Source organism: Theobroma cacao, chromosome 4, assembly GCF_000208745.1.
Source record: "Theobroma cacao cultivar B97-61/B2 chromosome 4, Criollo_cocoa_genome_V2, whole genome shotgun sequence".
Taxonomy (NCBI): Eukaryota; Viridiplantae; Streptophyta; class Magnoliopsida; order Malvales; family Malvaceae; genus Theobroma; species Theobroma cacao.
In genome coordinates, this window is record NC_030853.1 from 3,145,171 (window position 1) to 3,166,325 (window position 21,155).

Sequence of the window (21,155 nt, forward strand, 5' to 3'; positions counted from 1 at the left end):
TAGAGTCGGGCTTGTCATCTTCTCCCCCACTTGGATCAACCATATGATCCTTCTTCTTGATTGATTTCGACATCCGGCTAAATATTAATATTTTAATATTATTTTATTAATAAAATATTATTTTATTCTAAAAATTTTATCTTGTCTCCTTGGTACCCAAAATACCTTATTATGCCTCACTTGACTTCCAAATCGCCTTTTATCTCACAAATTCTCCTCTGATAAAATTATTATTATTTTCTCACTTGCGAAATATTTTATCCTAAACTACTCCTTTCGTCTTTTATCACTTCTAAACATTTTAATTGACCTCAATTTGCATTCGATCAACTTTATTTATCACCATATCAAAGTATGGGGTATTTTAGAAGCAGCAAGTGAGAAGCAATTGCTTCAATTAAATGAGATGGATGAGCTTCGCTTGACTGCATATGAAAATGCCAAATTTTAAAAGGAAAATATGAAGAGATGGCATGATCAAAAGATTGTTGAGCATTGTTTTGAGCTAGGTCTTCATGTGTTGTTGTTTAACTCCCCGATTAAGACAATTTAAAGGCAAGTTGAATTCAAGATAGTCAAGCTTTATTGTATCCAAAGCGTTTCCCCATGGAGCAGTAGAAATAGTTAATGGGTTGACAAATGAGACATTTAAGGTAAATGGACAATGATTGAAGCATTACTAGAGAGGTGAAATTGATCATCAACGATCCTTCACCCATTTTTTCGACCTTAAATAGGCTTGAAGGAGTCTAGTTAACGACTATAAAAGAAGTGTTTCCTAGGAAGCAACTCAAGTTTCTGAACTTAGCTTACTTTAATTTTTAATTTCTTTTGTTTTAGTTAAAATTTTTACTTATTGTTTGATATTCTTTTAAATTCTAATGGTTTTTATGTCTTATTTTACAGGTTACAGGGGTACAAAACAAAAACAATATTTTTTAAAAAAAATCAAAGTCATGGCCTTCACTATTCAGAGTTGCGATGTTGGAATTAGTAAGACATTTGGCTAAAACAAAATGCTTCGGGTGTAGTAAAGTTCAAAGCCGTGACTCTTAAAGTGAAAGTCGAGGCCTAGCCCTAAACATGCTTAAAAACCTTTTTTTTTCACTTTATTCTTCCATTTTACAATCGCTTCCCCCAAAACACTCCTTTTTCCTCCTCCTTCACTATTTCTTGCATCCACACTACTCTTCAACTTATGCTTTTAAATTGTAAGTGTTTGAAATCATCCCATTGACAAACCTATTCATCATTCATCATCTTCTCCACATATTCACTCAAATAAGCGTGTTCTTCAAAATTTTTATTAATTTTTTAGAATTTTTGTGATAGTGATTTCCATTGTTAGAATTATTTAATTTTTCATGTTAGATGGGTAAATTGTGCTCCGTTGCCGATGGGTATGTCATTCTTAATAATCTTGGATGGATAAGTGAACTTGAACTTAGTTTAATGATAAGCATGGTATGGGTCAGTAGAATGTTGACTATTGTTATATTGCCATTTTTTATAATTATAGTGAGGAATAATGGAACTTTGCTTGGGTGATTATGGGTAGTCATCATTTTTTGTCTAAATAAGTTGAATTGGGAATCACTTGGACTATTACATTACCATATTTGGTGGCTTTTTATATTTTATGCTTATATATATATATATTAGACTTTAGAATTAACTGAACTCTTGTTATTAAAGTTGCTTGTGTCCTAGTTGGTTGTTGGAATTTCTTGCAGTAATGGCTTTTAAGCACTCAAAACCAAGTTCCAATGGTGCGTTCAATTGAACAAAGTTTGTCTCAGCTGATGCTTCAACACAATATTATACTTCGTTGGTTAACAAGGTGCCTATCCCTGAATAAGGTTTAAATATTCCTCTAGTCCATTATGAGGAGATACATCAAATGATTGAAGAATGGCATTGGCAGTGATTTTGTGCCCAACCTGAAGCTGCAATCATGCCAGTGGTGAGAGAACTTTATGTGAATGTTTTTGAACATATTGATGGTGTTGCTTTTATGTGTGGTAAACAGGTACCATTCCACAGTCAGGCCATCAACGAATTCTTTGGAACCTTAAATACTGAAAATGATGAATATGGACAGTATTTGGGTAATCATCAAGACTATGCTATGATCATTTTGGAGCTTTGTGTTCTTAGTGCACAATGGAAAACGTCCCATGGATAACTTGTCTCATTCCAACAAATGTGATGAAAAAAGAGTTAAAAATGTGGCTACACTTTGTGGCAGCAAGGTTGCTTCCATCTACCCACATCAATGATATTACAAAGGATCGTGCAATTCTCATTTACGCCATATTGACTCGTAAATCCATTAACATTGGTAAGGTTATCTCTCATGCCATACTTCACACCTATTGAACTAAATGAGATGGCATAGGTTTCCCTCCGTTGATAGCTGCCTTGTGTGGGAAAGTTGATGTGCAATGGAATGATATAGAAGAATTACAGCAATCTAAAGTGCCAATCACCAAGGGAATTCTAAGGTAGTTGGAGGAGTCTGCTGTGGTAACTGGTAGTTTTTCCCAAGCTACACCATAACCTCCACAAAGGGCTTCAATCTATAGTGTAACTCAATGGATCATCACTGGATTGCCAAGAAAGGCAAAATCATGCACTTGAGCCAATGATGTGCACCTATGCAAAGCATATTGGGATAGATATGTCTACTTTCCTTTCGTTGCCCACGGATTCAAAATTTGATCACGATTTTGGTAAGGAAGATGAAGATGACTAGTAGAGTACGATTATGGTTTTAAGGGAGTATTTTCTCTTTCTTACATTTCATAACATTGAGGATAATGTTCACTTTAAATTTGGGGGGGAAGTTTTTACATTTTTTATGTTTCTGTTTATGATTTTTATGTTTATGATTATGTTTTGAAGCTAAGTTTAGTTGTTTAGTGATAATTTAGGTGTATGTGAATTTAGGAAAATGTTGAAAACTAAAGCTAGAATTAGTGCACCAATGAAGTTGATCTACCTATATGATAACTAATTATCTTATGGATCTTATGCTATTAGTAATCATGAATATTGTTTGAATATCATGTGAAGTCTTATGTTTAGCATCACGTTCGGATGAAATCTCTATATTTGAGCACTATATCTTTTGTATTGAAATATTATGTATCTTTAGAGAAAGTTTATGTAAATGTAGATTTGAGAACTATATTTAAAGTTTTAGAATTTGTTTGAATCTTCTTGGAGGCGAAATCATAAGGTTATACTTAGTTAAAGAGATGACTTAAGTCATCTTTAGACCGATTAAGCCTTTCAAGCCAACCTATCTATATTTTTATCCCTAATATACCCCTTTGAGCTTAAACTATCCTTTTCTTTGATTTAACACATAAATAACATTAGCTTAGCCTTTGAGAAATTTCTCGAATTTTATAACCCTCAATCCTAGGCATATATATTGTTTTAGGAAATTTATGTTGAGCTATTTGATAAGAAAAGTAGGAAAGATGAAGTGTAGAGAAAAATGTAAAAGCTTTGTGAAGTATTCATCCCACAATTATCGAAAGAACCAACTTTGGGGGTATTCAATTGAAAAAAAAAAATCGGTTTGATGAAGAAAAAAAATGAAAGTGAAAGAAAAGGGTGTACTCAGTGAAGAAACACAATAAAGTTATATAGGTTCTAAAACAATTATGTGTTTAGGGTGACTTGAGCTAGATATTGTTTCATATCCTACCTCAATCCTGGCCACACGTTACAAGCTGAATTAAGTCCTAAAGATCTCTAATTGAGTATTAGCCTACATTAGTGGAGAGGGAGATAAAAAGCAAACTTATGGAACTTTAAACTAATTTGAAGTTTACATGAGCATAAACTTATCCGGAGTGCATAATATTTATGGTAAGAGATCTCACACACACACACACACACGGGAGTCCATTCGAAAATGAGCTTACATTTGAATGTAATCTTAATTTAAATAATATTTATATTTTACTTTGAGTTGGGAAAATGAGATTATTTATGAGGAAATTATAAGTTGTCGATGACTTTGTGCCTTTGATTTTTAGTTTGATGTTTTCAATTATGTTACTTTATTTCTTTTTTAGTTTTTGCTCGGAGACTAGCAAAATATTAAGTTTGGAGATGTGATAACTCTATAATATAGAGTTATTTTGCTACATTTTGATTATCAAAAATAGCTAAGTCCGTATATTTTTAAGTTAATTTTAAGTAGCTTTTATATTTTTATTATTTAGTCTACTGCATGTTGAATTATTTTAATTTGAGTAAATTTAACTCATTTTTATATCAAAAAGTCTTAATTTGAGAAATAATTGATTTAGTCTCTATTTTGAAGGTTCTCAAGTGTAAAAAGCTTCATGAAAGTAAATGTGCAAGAAAAGCTAGGTGCAAAATTTTCTAAAAATATTGTGGTATTTTTACCATAAATCTCTCTACAAAAGTCTGATTGATGAGATTTTTAAACCACTAAAAAGTCAAGAGGAAGTACTACAACTTTAATGTTTATCACTTTTTTTAGTTCGAATTAGAAGGTGATCAAAATCCTTGTCAAAATTGGAGTACTGCACTAAGAGAGCATAGATAAAACAAAACACTTTAGAGCCGCGAGGCTAGAGCTTGTTTCCAAAAGTAGATATATGACAAGAAACTTGGAAATTAGGTTAATTTAAACTTATTTAAAGGACCTTTTCAAATAATTCTTGAGAGAGGACGATAGTAGCTATTCTGGAGAATTAGAGCGAAGAATCAAACAAAAAAACAAGAGAAATTGAGAGAGATTCAAGACCAAAAGCTTTAAATCACTTTCTTTCTTCGTTTTGTATTTCTTTTATTTTCTTGGACTTGAATTTATAGATAAATTTCTTTAGATAATGTTTTACTTTAGATAGCATGAACTAATTTTCTTTATCTTTTTGCTTATTCAAATCTGTTATTAATGCTTTAAATTACCTTATCAACAATTAATTGAATTGTAAATCTAACTGAGACTCGACAGAGAGATTTTAAATTGGACTAAGATTTGAATAGTGTATGTTCACGTCAATTAGGTGATCTGATTCATGATTCAGGTAGATATACGCCAATTGCAATAATAACCAAATTAGGACACTAACTTAATTAACTTAATTTAATTAATTCCTATAAACATATAGTGACCCAATTAAATTATGTATTTGTACAAGCATATCGACGGAGACTTGTATATAACTTTGGATTATAGATTAGTAAAACCATCCATGAATGTAAATAATAAGAGAAGCTGGTATCAGATGAGGTGTTGAATGAACTCATAATCCTAGGTCTTTAATCTTTTGTCTTTCTCAAGTAATTTTAATTTCTATTAATTAATTTAATGCTTGATTAAATTTAGTTTTAAATAATTTTTTGAAAATTTCAATTCCTTAAATAAGAATAATTTGTTATAAGATGTTAATGCTTAATAAAAATTTAAAAACAAATATCTATGGAAACAATACTCTACTTATCACTATAGTACTTGTTTGCGATAGCCTGCACTTGCTTAAGAAATTTGTCAACACTAATTGCACCGAAGTAGCAACGAAAATCTACATTGAAGTCAGCGCCTTCCATAGTGTGCCTCGAACCGGTTCTCACATTCAAACTCTTTCTCATACCTTTTTATTGTTAATTGTTAAGTCTCTACTATTTCCTTATGTATTCTTCTTTATATTTTCGAATATAAATTCCAACAAAATTTTATGATTCTTTTTTCAATTAACACAAAATGGATAGATTTTTTTTTCAATTAGCATTGTGTAAATAACTTTTATTCACACAAAAGGTTTGACTATTAATTTTGCATAATAAAATTGTAAAATATTTTCAAGTGAAAACAAATAAGTTAACTTTAAATTAAGAATATTTTGATAATTTTTTTAGATAAAATTAATAGCCTAGTTCCATGTGAGAACAAAAGTTAACAATAAAGTGTTAATTAAAAAAAACACAAGATACTAATTGAAACAAATAAATTATCGTGTAAAAAGAAGTTAAACCCACAAAAAATATAAATAAAGAATAAATTGTTATGAATATTTTTGTGAATATCCATTTATGTTATCTATATCTAGATTTGAAGTAAATTAGATTGGATTAGGATTTAATCCATCTAATCCCTAAGTGTTATCTTCATCTTATAAATTCTATTAAGATGAAGAGGTTATTTGCTTATAAATAAGTCCCGTCAATTCATTTGTAAACATACACTTCAATAGAATCTTTGTTCTCCCTCTAAATACTTTTTTTCTTCTCTTTAATTGTTATTTCAAGTTATCCTTATTTGTTCTTTTTAGTTATATTTTCATAACACGTTATCAGCACGATCTTCTGATCTCTCAAATTTAGATTTTGTTTTCATCATCTTCAAGCTTCAACAGAATTTCAATAATTCGATTTCGATTTCTGGTTTTAGCAAATCAAGTAAGTGTTCGTATTATTTTGTTTTTATCCTCTCACAAAGGTTGGTTTTTTTTTAGTTTTGATATTAAAAAATCAAGTAACTTGATATCTCTTTAGTATTTTCATTCTCTAAAAATCAACCTTAATATGAATTTTGCTATCATGTAATATATATTATATTTTTTCCCTTGCTATTAATGAAAAATCATAATTTCCATTCACTGAAATAAATGTGACAAACGAGCTACCAATAAAAAATTATAAATTCATCCATTCCTTGAAGTGAATAAGACATCATTTAATAATTATGGTCATGGTCATGAATCTATTTTTTCCCTGAAATGAATGCCTCATCATTTAGTAATTATGATGATAGACATAGAAAAGATCATCATAATAATTTACACTATCACTATTTTAATTAAAAATAATTTTACAATCAGAAGTGGATGGATAATTTTGCCACAAGAAGTGGACGGATAATTTTGCCACCAGAAGTGGATGAACAATTTTATCACTAGAAGTTGATGGATACCTTAACCCACTAACCCACGAGAAGTGGATAAATACTTGTAATACTTTCAACCTATCAGAAGTAGATGAATAATGAAAAGACAAAAATGGAAAGAATAGAAGGAATATAGAAAACGTATTTGCCATTGGTCACATACCTATTGTACGTCTTGAATTTTATCAAGTATCACTAAAAACTAAAACATCTTGTGATGATTTTAACCATGGCCAAGTTGATATAGCACATCAAGATGTTTGTCCACCCTGAAAGAGGAATTGATTATATGATTGGTAATGGAAATATCCATTGTTGATTTTGTTGTCTTGAAAAAAAAATTGATCATATGATTGGTAATGAAAATATTCGAGAATGAACTTAATAGTAGTTGGTATATTTTAGTATAACTATATTAGGAAGATACTTTAATATGTTCTTATTATATTTAAATGATATGTTCTTATTATGTGTTTAAATTATGTATTGAATGTTATTTCATGTTAAATTGTAAATTTCTTATTGTATATATTTTATTTTATCGATAAAAATATGGATATTCGTCTTGTTGGATCCAAGATCTATGATGTAAATATATGTCTAGCAAATATTGCTACAACGCATACTATATTTAAAGACAAGAAATATTTTTCCTACTTGACAATGGAAAAAACCAATGTCAATATAGTATCCGATAGTACAAGATTAATTAAAGGTTCCAAAAGAGCTAATAGTTTACTACCTTGAAGAATCAAGTTTACAATAGATGATGTATTATTTTCTCTTAAGTCTCAAATAAGTTTATTAAGTTTTCAAGATATTCGTATGAATAGATATTATATTGAGATAACAAATGAAAAAGACATTTATTACCTCTATATTACATCTATTATCTCAAATAGGAGGTGTGTGTTAAAAAAAATTACTTGCTATGTTTTCTGGATTAAACTACATAAATATTAAAATAATTGAAATTCATAGTAAACCAGAAGTTTACTAATGATTTTAATATTTGGCATAACCGGTTGGACCATCCTAGATCAATAATGATGCAAAAAAAATTATTGAAAATTAATATGATCATTCATTGAAAAACTAGAAGATTTTTCAATCTAATGAAATACTCATGTGCTGCTTGTGCTCAAGGCAAATAAATTATAAGACTATCACCAGTTAAAGTTGGGATTGAATTTTCTATATTTTTTTAATGTATTCAGGGTGATATATATATGGACCCATACATCCATCATGTGAACTATTTAGATATTTTATGATTTTAATCGATGCATCGACAAGATGGCCACATGTATGCTTATTATTAACTTGCAACTTGGCATTTGCAAGATTACCTGCACAAATAATTTGTTTGCGATCACATTTTTCTGATTATACAATCAAGACAATTCGTCTTGATAGTGCTGGTGAATTTACATCTCAAGCTTTTAATGAATATTGCATGTCAATTGGAATAAATGTTGAACAATATGTTATTCATGTTCATACACAAAACAGTCTAGCAGCATTGTTTATCAAACATCTTAAACTGATTGCAATGCCATTACTTATGAAATCCAAACTCTCAATTTCTTCTTGGAGGAATGTCATTTTACATGCAACAGTACTTGTACGCATTAGGCCAACAAGTTATCATAAATTCTCTCCTATATAATTAGTTTATGGTCAGAAACCAAATATTTTTCATCTAAGAATTTTTGAATGTGCGGTATATGTTCGAATTATCTAGCACAATGCACAAAGATAGGTCTCCAAAGGAAGTTAGGAATATATGTTGGATATGAATCTCCATCTATAATTATATATCTAAAACCCTTAACAGGAGATTTATTCACTACAACATTTGCTGATTGTCATTTTGATGAAACAAATTTTTCAACATTAAGGGAAGAAAATAAGCAGCTGGAAAAAAGAAATATCTTGGAATATATTATCATTATTTAGTTTTGATCATTGCACAAATCAATGTAAACAAGAAGTTCAAAAGATAATTCATTTGCAAAATATAACAAATTAGTTGCCAAACGTATTTACTAACCTAAAAAGAGTAACTAAATCTCATATACCAGTTGCAAATGCTCCAATTAGAATTGATGTAGGACAATCTGCTATTGCTAATGAGTCTAAGACAAGCCAAAAGCGTGGGAGACTAATCGATTCCAAAGATAAAAATCTTCAAAAAAGAAAAGAAGCAAATATTCAAGATGGTCAAGAAAAGGAAACAAAAATTCCAGAAGAGACCCCTGACATAATTCCAAAAAAAAAAATCAAATATTTGAAATCAGTGAAAATGAAGAGATCTCAATAAATAATGTCATAACCGAAAAAAGATGAAACCGAAATGTATAAACGTCGATGATATTTTTGCATACAATGTAGCACTCAATATTATGAAAGAAAATGAGGATATTGAACCTACATCTGTGAAGAATGTAGACATAGAAATGATTAAACAATGTGGAAAAATGCAATCAAAGAGGAATTGAATAAATCTTTATATTGATTAAAACAATTCGGACGCATTTGATATAATCGCTTTAATGAATATTTGTTGAAAAAAGCTATAAAAATGATCCTATATGCTCATGTTTTTTTATAAAAAGATTTAAATATGAATTTGTGATAATTGTTGTTTATGTTGATGAACTAAATATTGTTGAAACTTCTGAAGAGTTATCCAAAGTCATGGATTACTTAAAGAGAGAATTTAAGATAAAAGACCTTAGAAAAACAAAGTTTTGTTTAGATCTTTAGATTGAACACTTGACAAATAAAATATTTGTCCATCAATCTAATTACATAGCAAAAACGCTAAAATGATTTTATATGAACAAAAAAATCTATTGAGTTCATCAATGGTTGTAAGGTTACTAGATGTGAAAAAAAAAACCCTTTTCGACCTGGTGGGGATAATGAAGAACTTTTTGATCCTGAAGTACCATATCTTATTATAATTGCAGCACTGATGTATCTTACTAGCAATACACGACGTGATATATTACTTGTTGTGAACTTATTAGCCAAATATAGTTCTTCTCCAACTCAAAGACATTGGAACAGAATTAAACATATACTTTGATATCTCTGAGGAACAATAGATATGGACTTATATTATTCAAATGCATTAAAATCATATTTAATTGATTATACAGATGCAGGATATTTATTTGATTCACACAAAGCTCGATCCTACACAGGTTACTTGTTCACATATGGAGGTACGGATATTTCATGATATTCTATAAAACAAACTATAGTTGCTACTTCTTCTAACAATGCAGAAATTTTTGCAATTCATGAGACAAGTCGTGATTGTGTCTGGTTAAGATCTGTAACTCAACATATTCGAGAAACGTGTGGCTTATCAACCAAGAAAGAAATTTCAACAATATTATAAATATTGTTAGCATAGCACAGTTAAAGGAAGGATACATTAAAGGCGATCGAACAAAACATATTTCGTCAAAATTCTTCTTCACTCATGATCTCCAAGAAAAAGGTGATGTTAGTATTCAACAAATTTGTTCAAGTCATAATTTAGCATATTTGTTTACTAAAGTCCTTCCTACTGCAACATTCGAAAAGTTGATACAAAAGATCGGAATGCGCAATTTTAAATATCTTAAACATTGCAGTGATTAGGGGGAGTAAAATACGCACTGTACTCTTTTTCTTTATCAAGATTTTTTTCATTGAGTTTTTCTTGATAAGGTTTTTAATGAGGCAGTATTTCAAAAACTTATTCTTGAAAAAAATTATGTACTTTTTTTCCTTCATTTAGATTTTTTTCCCATGAAGTTTTTTCTTTGTAAGGTTTTGATGAGGCATATTCTTAATACAATGGATATTCAAGGGGGAGTGTTATGAATAATTTTGTGAATATCTATTTATGTTATCTATATCTAGATTTGATGTAAATTAATTGATTAAGATTTAATCCATCTAATCACTAAATGTTATCTTCATCTTGTAAATTCTATTGAGATAATGAGGTTATTTATTGATAAATAGACCCTCTCAGTTCATTTATAAACACACACTTCAATAAAATCTTTTCCCTCCCTCTATACATTTTATTTCTTCTCTTTAATTATTCTTTCAAGTTATCCTTATTTGTTCATTTAAGTTATATTTTCATAACATTAATGATATAAAGATAATTCTAAAGTCTCATTCAATCAACTTTTCTAGTTGAAATGATATCATAACCAACCTTGCATCCAAGAGATCACGAATTTAATTTCTCCGTAAAATCCTTGGATCTTCAAAAGAAAGAGATTACGAGAAAATTCAATGCAACCAAAGTGGGTGACCCCAGCGTGGTAGGGTTCACTGATAATGTGCATCTTCGAATTGAAGACAAGTATCAAAGTCAAATGGTATCAGGAAAATTTTAAACTTCATCCAGTCAAACTAATTTTTTCTGATAATTGCATTGGTCGGTTGCAAGTTTAAGTCATGGGTTGGAAGAATTTTTAAAGACTCAATAGAAAAAGAACATGGGCTTGAGGTGACGTGTATACAAACGTCAGTGATGATCTTTTGATTCCCTTCTAAACTGCCTCATATAAGTTTTTAAATGTAACAAATCAAAACATGTTAAATACAGTGTATACAAAAGGCTTTTCAATAATTTCAAACGCAAATACTTAGTATTCATTAGAATATGTATATACCCTTTTCTCTATTCCAAAATGCATAAAAGATTCTTTATAAAAATTTTTGTACTATTTGCTCTTTCCCAACCCCTAACAACCAAAGAAAATTAAAAAAATACATAAAAATAGAATTGAAAATTAAAAAAAAAATAAAGTGAAGGGGTGGAGCCTAAGAAGCATAGTCAGAACACCGACAAGTGAGAAAATTTCCAAGGAAGGGAAAGCAAATATATTCGTATTTTACCCACCAAACATGCATCGATATTTATAAGTCGCATGCCGAATCGAGTGGCTGTCTTTGCCTTTGCACATGGCGATGGAGAAGGCTCCATGGTCATGCATGCTTATCGATGATAATTTTTGAAACTTGTTGTTGTGATAGATTATTGATTATTATTATTATAATGATGATGATTCTCCCATTGTTCACTAGCTTGCAAGCCAACATATTGGTCCATTGAAATGGAAGGTTGCTTTTGGGATGTTAAAGCTTTGTTTTCTAAGTGGGTTTAATGCCTGGGTGTGAAGAAATATATGCCACTTTGTTATCTAGTGATTGAAAAAGTGCAAAGGTGAAAGGCCACATTCCACCTAATTTCCCCATTCCAACATACATTTCACGTTGTTTAAATTTGAACTTTGATAAAGAATTTGACACCCATGCCCATCACCATGATTGTATGTCTTATCAACTAATACCACTCTTCTCATTTTCTTTTTGAATCTTTATTGATTATAGTACCTTTTCATTCAAAATCACTATTATTTTTTTAAATTTCACATACTTTTTTTTCCATAAAAACAATTTTGTCAAAAACAAATTTTATCAAAAATTCACCGAGGATATTTGAAAATAACTAACAAATTCTATCGAAAAAAAAAAATCATTTTTGTAGTTACATTTACAACTAAAAATTGAAATAAGAGAGCAAGGAGGAAGTTCATATTATTATAGTTAAGTAATAAGAATAGTATATTATATAGATGATAATACTATTTTTGTCATTTTTTCTCTATCTATCTTTTTTTAAAAAAAGAAATTAATATTTTTTTATGTATAATTTTTTACAATCTTATATTAAAAAGTTTTAAACATTTGTATTATAATTTTCGAACTTTTTTTTAATTTAAAAAAAAAAGAGAAACATTTAAATTAAGCCCAAAAAATATACAGCTTGATCTTGAATATGGGTATATGAGCTGACAGGTGTAAGGTCCACAAATGGGGTGTAGTCGATCAGGGCTACATTCACAATGCAGAAGACCAATTCTCTGGCGCAAGGGATAAACAAAAACTGACTTTAACGCACAGGTTAGCAATGAACACACTCCAAGCAATTTTCTTTCTCTTTTTTCAACTTTTCCTTTCCTTCCTCATCAGCATATCAATCTTTTATGATCTCTTTCTTAGGTTTTTGTTGTTCTTAAACATAACCCAAATCGATTTTCGAGATCTTTACTTTTTCAACTGGTCTTGCTATAAGTATAGCTGGTTGGTGGTAACTGGTCTGACATTCTGATAAACTTGATCAAAAGATCACATGAAACACAACATATATAAGAAGAAATAATTGATTAAGCTGCGGATTTAGAGGTTAAAACAAGGTGGATCGGAAGCATGGGAAGAGGCCTCTTCCGTTGGATGCATCGGAGGAGAAAAAGGAAGATGACGTATTCTCTCTCTACTCATCGTTTGGTCAGCTGGTCCAACAAGGTACCTCTTCCATGGCTGCAGCATCAGCCTTTGCACATCATCACAGTCTCAACACCCAAAGTGATATCTTGCCTCACCAGCAAGCAACTGATCAGGTGTCTGTCCTGACAGAGCAAGACCGGTCCTCCCTTCCTGCAAAGGATCAAGGTAAATTAACCTATATTTGATCAACTAGATATAAATATATATATATATATATATATATAACACGATCTTGATGACTTGATGATCACTGGTTTTTTGTCATTCTATATATTTGTCTAAAATCCTTCCTCTCTCTGGTCTCCCATGGAATATATATATATATATATATATATATATATTGATTTGATTTCTCTTCAAGATTTAATTAGCAAGTGCTTGTAAACGATTGAATCATAAACCAAAACGCCATTTATTTATATAAAGTTTGAAAATGAAAAGGGTGCAATTGCAAGCTCTATATCTCCCCACTCGATGGATCCCTCCGAGCTCTTTCAAAGTGCAACTCGCCGTACAACCAAAAACCATGTGAAGGGATTTCATCATTAATTACTCGATTTCTTTATACTTTCATTTGCTATAGTGAGTCTAGATATCACAAAGTAGATTGAAATGGCTAAGCCATATATTCGTTTACATAATACTGATACAAAATTAACAAACACTTTACAAAAATTGAGGAAATTATCTGCAGACCGGTATGACAAATTTAAGTTTTTTTACTTGCAAATTCTGTTGCCTGGTTGCCTTTTGTTTTCGTGGCCCTCTTAATCACTGTTTTTGGTATTTCCATGTACGTTTGTGCATTCCTTCTAGGCTTCTAGCATGAAATATCTTGGAGGTAATGATCCTCATGATTAACAAATACTTTTAAGTGTTTCTTCTTTGGAAAGGAAACGTGATCAGGAAGAGGCACTATAGAGGTGTAAGGCAGAGACCATGGGGGAAGTGGGCAGCCGAAATCCGCGACCCCAAGAAGGCGGCTAGAGTTTGGCTGGGTACGTTTGATACCGCAGAAGCTGCAGCAGCTGCTTACGATGCAGCAGCCTTAAAGTTCAAAGGAAGCAAAGCCAAGCTTAATTTTCCTGAACGTGTTCAAGGAGGGGGGTTGCATCAGTTTTGTTTCTCTGCATGTTCTAACAATAATCCCATCCCTGTTCCTAATGAACAGGTTCCAAGCTCAGTTTCTAGTTCTACTCCGCAACTTCCTCCTTCACTTCCAAACATCGCTCCTTCTTCATTACCCCATGAAGCATTCCCGTACCTGTCACAATATATGCAGCTGCTTTCAAGTGACTTCACTGATAACTATTGGCAATACGTTGAATCAGCTGGCCTCCATATTCAACAACCAGCTCTCTTCTCACATTCTTCTTCATCCGTGACATCCTCTACCACTTATTCAGGAATGGCGCAAAACCAAGTAGGGGAAGATAATGAGTTGCCAAGGTTTTCATCACCAGCACAGATGGGAAGCTTTTCTTCTTCTTCTTCTTCTTCTCCTAGCTCTCATTTATTTCTTAATCAAGGGAACGATTATTCTGAGGGCAGGAAACCAAAGGAGTAGCCGCGTGCAGGAGGGTTCATCAAGTACATTCATTAGGGAATCTTGGTCATAACCCTCTCTTCTAGCTTTGGATGAATGAAACCATATGATATTATATTATTTTCAGTTTTTTTTTTTTAATTTCGAGTAAGATGAATGAGTTTCCTATCATCAGATGACAAATGAAGGGTCGAGATTATCTTAAAAGAATTCATGCTAGTCTGCCTAGCTAGCTTGCTAGCCTCAAACATTCTGATGATAGGCATATGATGGTCAGTGAATTTGATAAAACAGTATTACTCTTTTCGTCTATAAGTAGTTATCTCATTACTACAAGAGATTTGACTTTAATACATTTTATATTAAAATTTGAATTTTTTTGCAATGTAGATATTTAAATTTTTTAATATGAAAAAAAAATTGTAATATAAAAAATATTAAATTTTTAAAAAATTATTTAGAGACATCTCAGAAAAAAAAAAAGGGATGGACATGGAAAATAAGACTGAAGGAGTGTTATTCCGGACTTCTTATGTACAACTACTATATATATGAACATCTTCCGTATTGGGCTTTGGGTTTTAATAATAAGAAGATATTTTTCTTTCTATGTCTGTGTTTATGGAATGAAGATATTTTTTTCAATCATTGCCTTCAAAAATATCATATTTAAGAATAATTTCGGAGCACCCTATTTTCTATATGCTTTCAAAAAGAATATTTTCGTGATTAGTATTTGAAAATTTAAATTTCAAATTCAAATTTTAGAAATGTGAAATGAAATTTATGATATAAGAAAGATCTCTTTTAGATTATGAGACTCTATAAAATTTATCATAACTATTAAAGAAATTTTCTAAATCTCCTTCAATTGGTAATTAATATATATATATATATATATATATATATATATATATATTTCTCAATCAAAATACAATAATTTTATCATTAGCTAAAGACCGGTTCTATTACATATATATATCTCAATAAAATTGAGATACATATAGTTTAGAGAAAAGAGTCAAAGCGTACGCAGTTTCGTAAAAATACAAATTGAAACGAGTACATCATTCTTAGCACATGGTATCACCAGACATAAAACATTTCAGATCGATAAATGTCAAACTTAGCTAAAGAATCCGTAAAGAAATTCACTTGCTCTAAAATATGCATGAAAGCTACATAATTAATTTATTATTTTCTATTAAACAATAATGATACGAAAAAGACCATGCAAGTTAATGAATCCAAAAATTCAACACGTATTGCTGCTTGGCGGATTATGTTGAAAAAAGAAATCGTGCCTGGTTGAAAAATTCTAGTTTGCAATTTTAGCTATCGGGATGCACAAGATGACACAAATAGCTTGCAGGGAGCCGCAGCGTTAGACCAATGTTTGAGGTAAACTTTCATGTGTTCTCGTGGGATATCTGAATATGCATAGGATTGTAAATTCAGTTTAAATTAGAGATGTCAATGGGTTCTTTATAATCAGAAATCTATATTACTCATAAAATTAGAGTATTTTATAATCGAGTTTGAATAATTAAACCTACTTATCATGGGTTCGGATTCAAATTTGACTAGCAATTTAAAATTTAATCAAATATTTATAGGGTTTGAATATCCATAAAATAGAATTCGGATTAGAATACTTTTAAAATAACAAATATTTTATCTATTGATATTCTTAATTCAAATCTCAGTCAATATCTCTTTAATTTTAGCTAATTTTTTAATTAAAATCGTATAAATTTTATTTGAAACTTTAAGAGGGATAAAAGAAAATGAAAAAGTCTATCAGACGAAAAATTAAGAAATTTACCAATTCGTCTGCAATAGAATCTGATCTCTCTAATCAAACAGAATTGTCACTAAATATCGTATGTTTTATTCTTTTCTTCATCTCTTCTTCGTTTAAAACAAGAAAAAGAAGTATGAGGAGGGGTGGGAGGAAAAAAGGACTAGGAATGTTGCAAGTGAGACAAAAGCGCAGAAACTTCTTGGGATGTCTGTCGGAACTGAGAAAAAGGCTGGCTATAATTGGCGTCAAGAACCAAACCAAAGTGTGCTAAACACTACAGAGAGAGATGAACCATTGATTGCACGTACGTGGACATGACAGCAAACTTACTAAAAGGAATTACAACAACATGGCAGATCATCAGATGCATCTCCCTTGGACCCTCTTTTGGGCGTTGGCAAGCGTCTTGTCCTTGTCGACCGATGATCCTTACAAAACAAAACAACAAAGTTGTCTACTGAGAATCTATGTTTTCTGCCGCAGTGCCTACAGGCGGTGCTCTGCTTTCGGCTCTGTGTCAAAGTTTGCGGCAATTTATTGTCTTTTTATCTAAAGTCAATACAGTAAATCATCACCAACAGAACACATCGATCAGACTCAATGCTACAAACATAGTGAGTAAATGCCGACTAAATATAAAAAATATTCAAGATTTAAGAAAAAAATTAAATTATTTAACAAAAAATAAAAGTTTATATAGGGTTATTTATATTAATCAATTAGATTTAAATTTATTTGGTGTGTAAGTAAAGTTTTTATAATAACAAATTAGACTTAAACCTATGTACAAGTAAAGTAAATTGCAAGTAAGGAACTCTAGACTTTTTTAGAGTATAAATATAGTAAAAAAATAAAAATATATTCTTTTTAAAATATTTTTAAAATTAATAATTACAACTTATGTTTACAAAATTTTATGGTTAACTGTAACGTCTGGCAGTAATAATATCAGTGTCAAATGTCGAACATATCACTTTTATTTATTTTTTAAAATTTTTTAAGATAAAAAGTGTCAAATTTAATCACCCTTAATTTTAAATTTCTACCATAAACTTAAATTCGGAAAATAATGATATCAGCATCAAATCACAAACACTTCACTTCTATTCACTTTATTTTTATAAACGTGATAATTAAGCTCTTTTATGTATGCGGCTCTATGTTTCTCTCCATCTTCAGCTACTTTCATCACATGCTCGCTGCCTTCCTTTTACAAGTTGCAAGTTGGAGGTTTTGATGCTGTGTCTGGTTAGATACTCCCACTAGGATTTATTTATCAATCTCGAATAATTTATAGTTACCCAAAAGTTAGTACGAAAGGAACAATTAAACCCACATTGAAGCTTGAAGAATGCAAGCGACAAACTTTTTCCTAGTTTCTTTCTTCTTCTTTAAGGAAAAAAATAGTGTACAATTATTCAGTTCAAGCTTCATGGAATTCCACTTTTTGGGGTTGAATGACTACATACATTATCACATCAAGCAAAAAGAATTAAAAAAAAAGGGAAGTTGGAAAATAAATAAATCAGCAAAAAAGTATGAAAGTGGAAATTAAAAATAAATCATAATAAAAGTCTTGCCTTAAAAAAGTTTGAAGTTGAAAATTAAAAATAAATCAAAAATAAAAAAATTGGAAATTAAAAATTAAAAATAAATCATTATAAATAACTGAATATATCAGCAAAAAAGTCTGAAGTTGGAAACTAAAATCAAATCGTAATAAAAATCTCACCGTAAAAAAGTGCAAAGTTGAAAGTTAAAAATAAATCAAAAATAAAAAATTGGAAAATAAAAATAAATCATTAAAAAACTAACTAACTAACTAAATAAATAAATAAGTATGAAGTTGGAAAATAAAAATAGATCATAACAAAAGTCTCGTCATAAAAATGTCTAAAGTTGAAAATTAAAAATAAATCAAAAGAAATTGGAAACTAAAAATAAATGAAAAATTAAAAATGAATAATTATAAAAAATAAATAAATCAGCAAAAAAGTCTGAAGTTGGAAACTAAAAATAAATCATAATAAAAATCTCCCTGTAAAAAAGAATAAAGTTGAAATTTAAAAATAAATAACAAATAAAAAATTGGAAACTAAAAATAAATCATTATACAAAATTAAACAAATCAGCAACAAATTAAAAATAAATCAAAAATAAAAAAGTTGGAAACTAAAATAAATCATTATAAAATAAAAAATAATAGGTTAGAAACTAAAAATAAATCATTACAAAAAATAAAAATAAATCATTACAAAAAACTAAATAAATCAATCATTATAAAAAACTAAATAAATCAGTAAAAAAGTTTGAAGTTGTAGATTAAAAATAAATCAAAAATAAAAAATTGTAAACTAAAAATAAATCATTATAAAATAATAATAAATAAAAAATAAATAGATAATGTTAGCATGAAAATGAGTATAGTTTTTATATTCAAATTTGCATTTGCTTTACTAGAGTAATCCTTGACAAGTTCTTGAAATGACAAACTCTCTAACATTTGTTCTTACATAATTATAAGCTTGATTGTTTTAGTTATGTGAATTTTTGAAGTTATTAAACTTTCACACATTTACTTCATAAATGTTCACAAGCTTGAATGTCTTAGTTGTACGAGTGCTTAAAATTTCTTTAATATTCATATTTGAGATGTTAAAGTTATAAAATAGGTTCACACAAGTGATTGAGTTCATCTCAAAACATTCAAAGATGTTTGATCTTCACATCATCAAACTTGTTTCAAAAAACAAAATTCATTCGTCACTCAACATTTGATTACAAGAAAGATATGACCGAATTTACTTGCTAAAATGATGAAGAATCTTAAGAAAACAAAACTCCAATCGATCTTAAAGTAAGACAAGTTGATCTTACGGTAAAACGGACAAGAATAGCCCAAAAGACTTGAAAAGACATAGCCATAATCAATCCCATAAAAGAAATAGTCAATCTTATGACAACTTGGACTAGAAATCTAACTTTTGAAAAGTCATGGTCGATCCTCAAACAAAGATAATGGACTACCCATGCCCAAAACTCAAAAATGCACACTCTTGATAAGAGAATCAAGTAAAAGATGATCATACTCGACTATAGAAGTCCTAATATAAAGATTTGAAGAACCATAGTCTATCGTAAGAGTCTTATAGTCGATCTTAGAAGCTCAACAACAGTCAAATTTGTTTCAAATTTGTGTCTAATAGCTAGATTCTTGTCTAACTCACTACATGACCTCTCCAACTAAATAAAGGACCCTTTGCGAGCATTTTTAAGTAAGAAAAAAGAAAGACAAAGGTCAAACTCTCAAACATCAAGGTCTTCAAAAGAAAAGAGAGAAAAGCCAAGCAAACCAAGCATTCTTTACATAGGCTAAAATTTTTTTATGCTTTTACTCCAATCTTTATATCTTATCTTTATACTCATTGTTAAGCATTCTTCTTCTATTGTACACACTTAGTAAAATCCACTTTTTAGAGGCCCTGTTGCTATTCTTTGTAAAGGTTCTAACTTAGTTTTGACAAGTCAATGTATGAGTTATACTTGATCGCGTGGAAAAGCTGTTGTAAGGGTTATTGCCTAATCTTGTTAAAAAGCTAGTGTAAGAGTTATCGCTTGATCTTGTGAAAAAGCTATTGTGAGGATTTAATGCTTGACTTCGTTAAAAAGCATGTTTCCTTAAGTGGATTGAAAACTCCTTAACTTTCCAAGGAAGAGGATATACGTAGACGCTTTTTTTTTTTTATAATTGGAGGAAGGGAGATTCGAACCCTACTATTTAGGCAGAGAGATTATGCACCAACCAATGAGATAAATGCTCGGGTGCATGTACGTAAACGTTTGACAAAGTCGAACCTCTATAAAATTTTTGTGTCTTGATTTTATTTTTAGCTTTATGGGTTATTGGTGAATATTGTTCTTGGGTTATTGCCTTGGTTTTCAAAATTGCTTGTGTTCAAAATTACATTTTCACTTCCTTAGTTTGTGCATATTTTATTAAGTAGTTTTTAAAAGGTAGTTTTTTTTTTAATTTGAAATACATTTGAAAATATTTTCTTAGCTCATTCAAACTGATTTTCATCCAATCCCAAATTGTGCATCTTTAGTTGAAAAATACTTGTTTTAAATCATACACTTCTCAAGTAGTTTATATTTACATTGACTTTGCACCCTATTTGTCAAAAACCATGCTTGAAGGAATTTTTATTGAAAATCAGTGCTTAAGTTATTCGCTTTAATTCACACTTGAAAATTGTTTTGAGTATTATCAAGAGCATTCCATAAGTTACTTTTGATAGTGTAAACTTATACACAGATTGGTGTGATCATCAAAAATTTCTTTGAAATTTCCTTCACAAGTTTTGAAAACAATTTTCTAGTTTAGGATGGACTGTCAACTCTTTTTAGTCGACTGTAAGTTTGTTAAATAGTTTTTGAAAAAGGAGTGCTAAGGAAATATACAATTATAGCCAACTATAGTCAACTGAAGTTTTTCAATAATA

General features: G+C 29.9%; 1 protein-coding gene across 3 annotated transcripts; it reads left to right on the top strand.

The window, feature by feature from the left end:
- LOC18601135 (ethylene-responsive transcription factor ERF113) lies at positions 12,866 to 15,164 on the top strand. Of its 3 annotated transcripts, XM_018119652.1 has the most exons (3): positions 12,866 to 12,919; positions 13,019 to 13,468; positions 14,179 to 15,164. In XM_018119652.1, exons 2-3 carry the CDS (start codon positions 13,333 to 13,335, stop codon positions 14,868 to 14,870), a joined length of 828 nt encoding a protein of 275 aa, XP_017975141.1. In that variant the 5' UTR covers positions 12,866 to 12,919; positions 13,019 to 13,332; the 3' UTR covers positions 14,871 to 15,164. The 3 variants fall into 3 exon arrangements, with proteins under 3 accessions (XP_017975141.1, XP_017975140.1, XP_017975142.1); XM_018119651.1 differs by lacking the exon at positions 12,866 to 12,919 and having other exon boundaries at positions 12,942 to 13,468; XM_018119653.1 differs by lacking the exon at positions 12,866 to 12,919 and having other exon boundaries at positions 12,942 to 13,468; positions 14,197 to 15,164.

Bases quoted from the DNA above. Each gene is read 5' to 3' on its own strand.
- LOC18601135 (XM_018119652.1), top strand. From the start codon at position 13,333: ATGGCTGCAGCATCAGCCTTTGCACATCATCACAGTCTCAACACCCAA. The intron at 13,469-14,178 runs GTAAATTAACCT...AATACTTTTAAG, and splicing joins CCTTCCTGCAAAGGATCAAG to TGTTTCTTCTTTGGAAAGGA.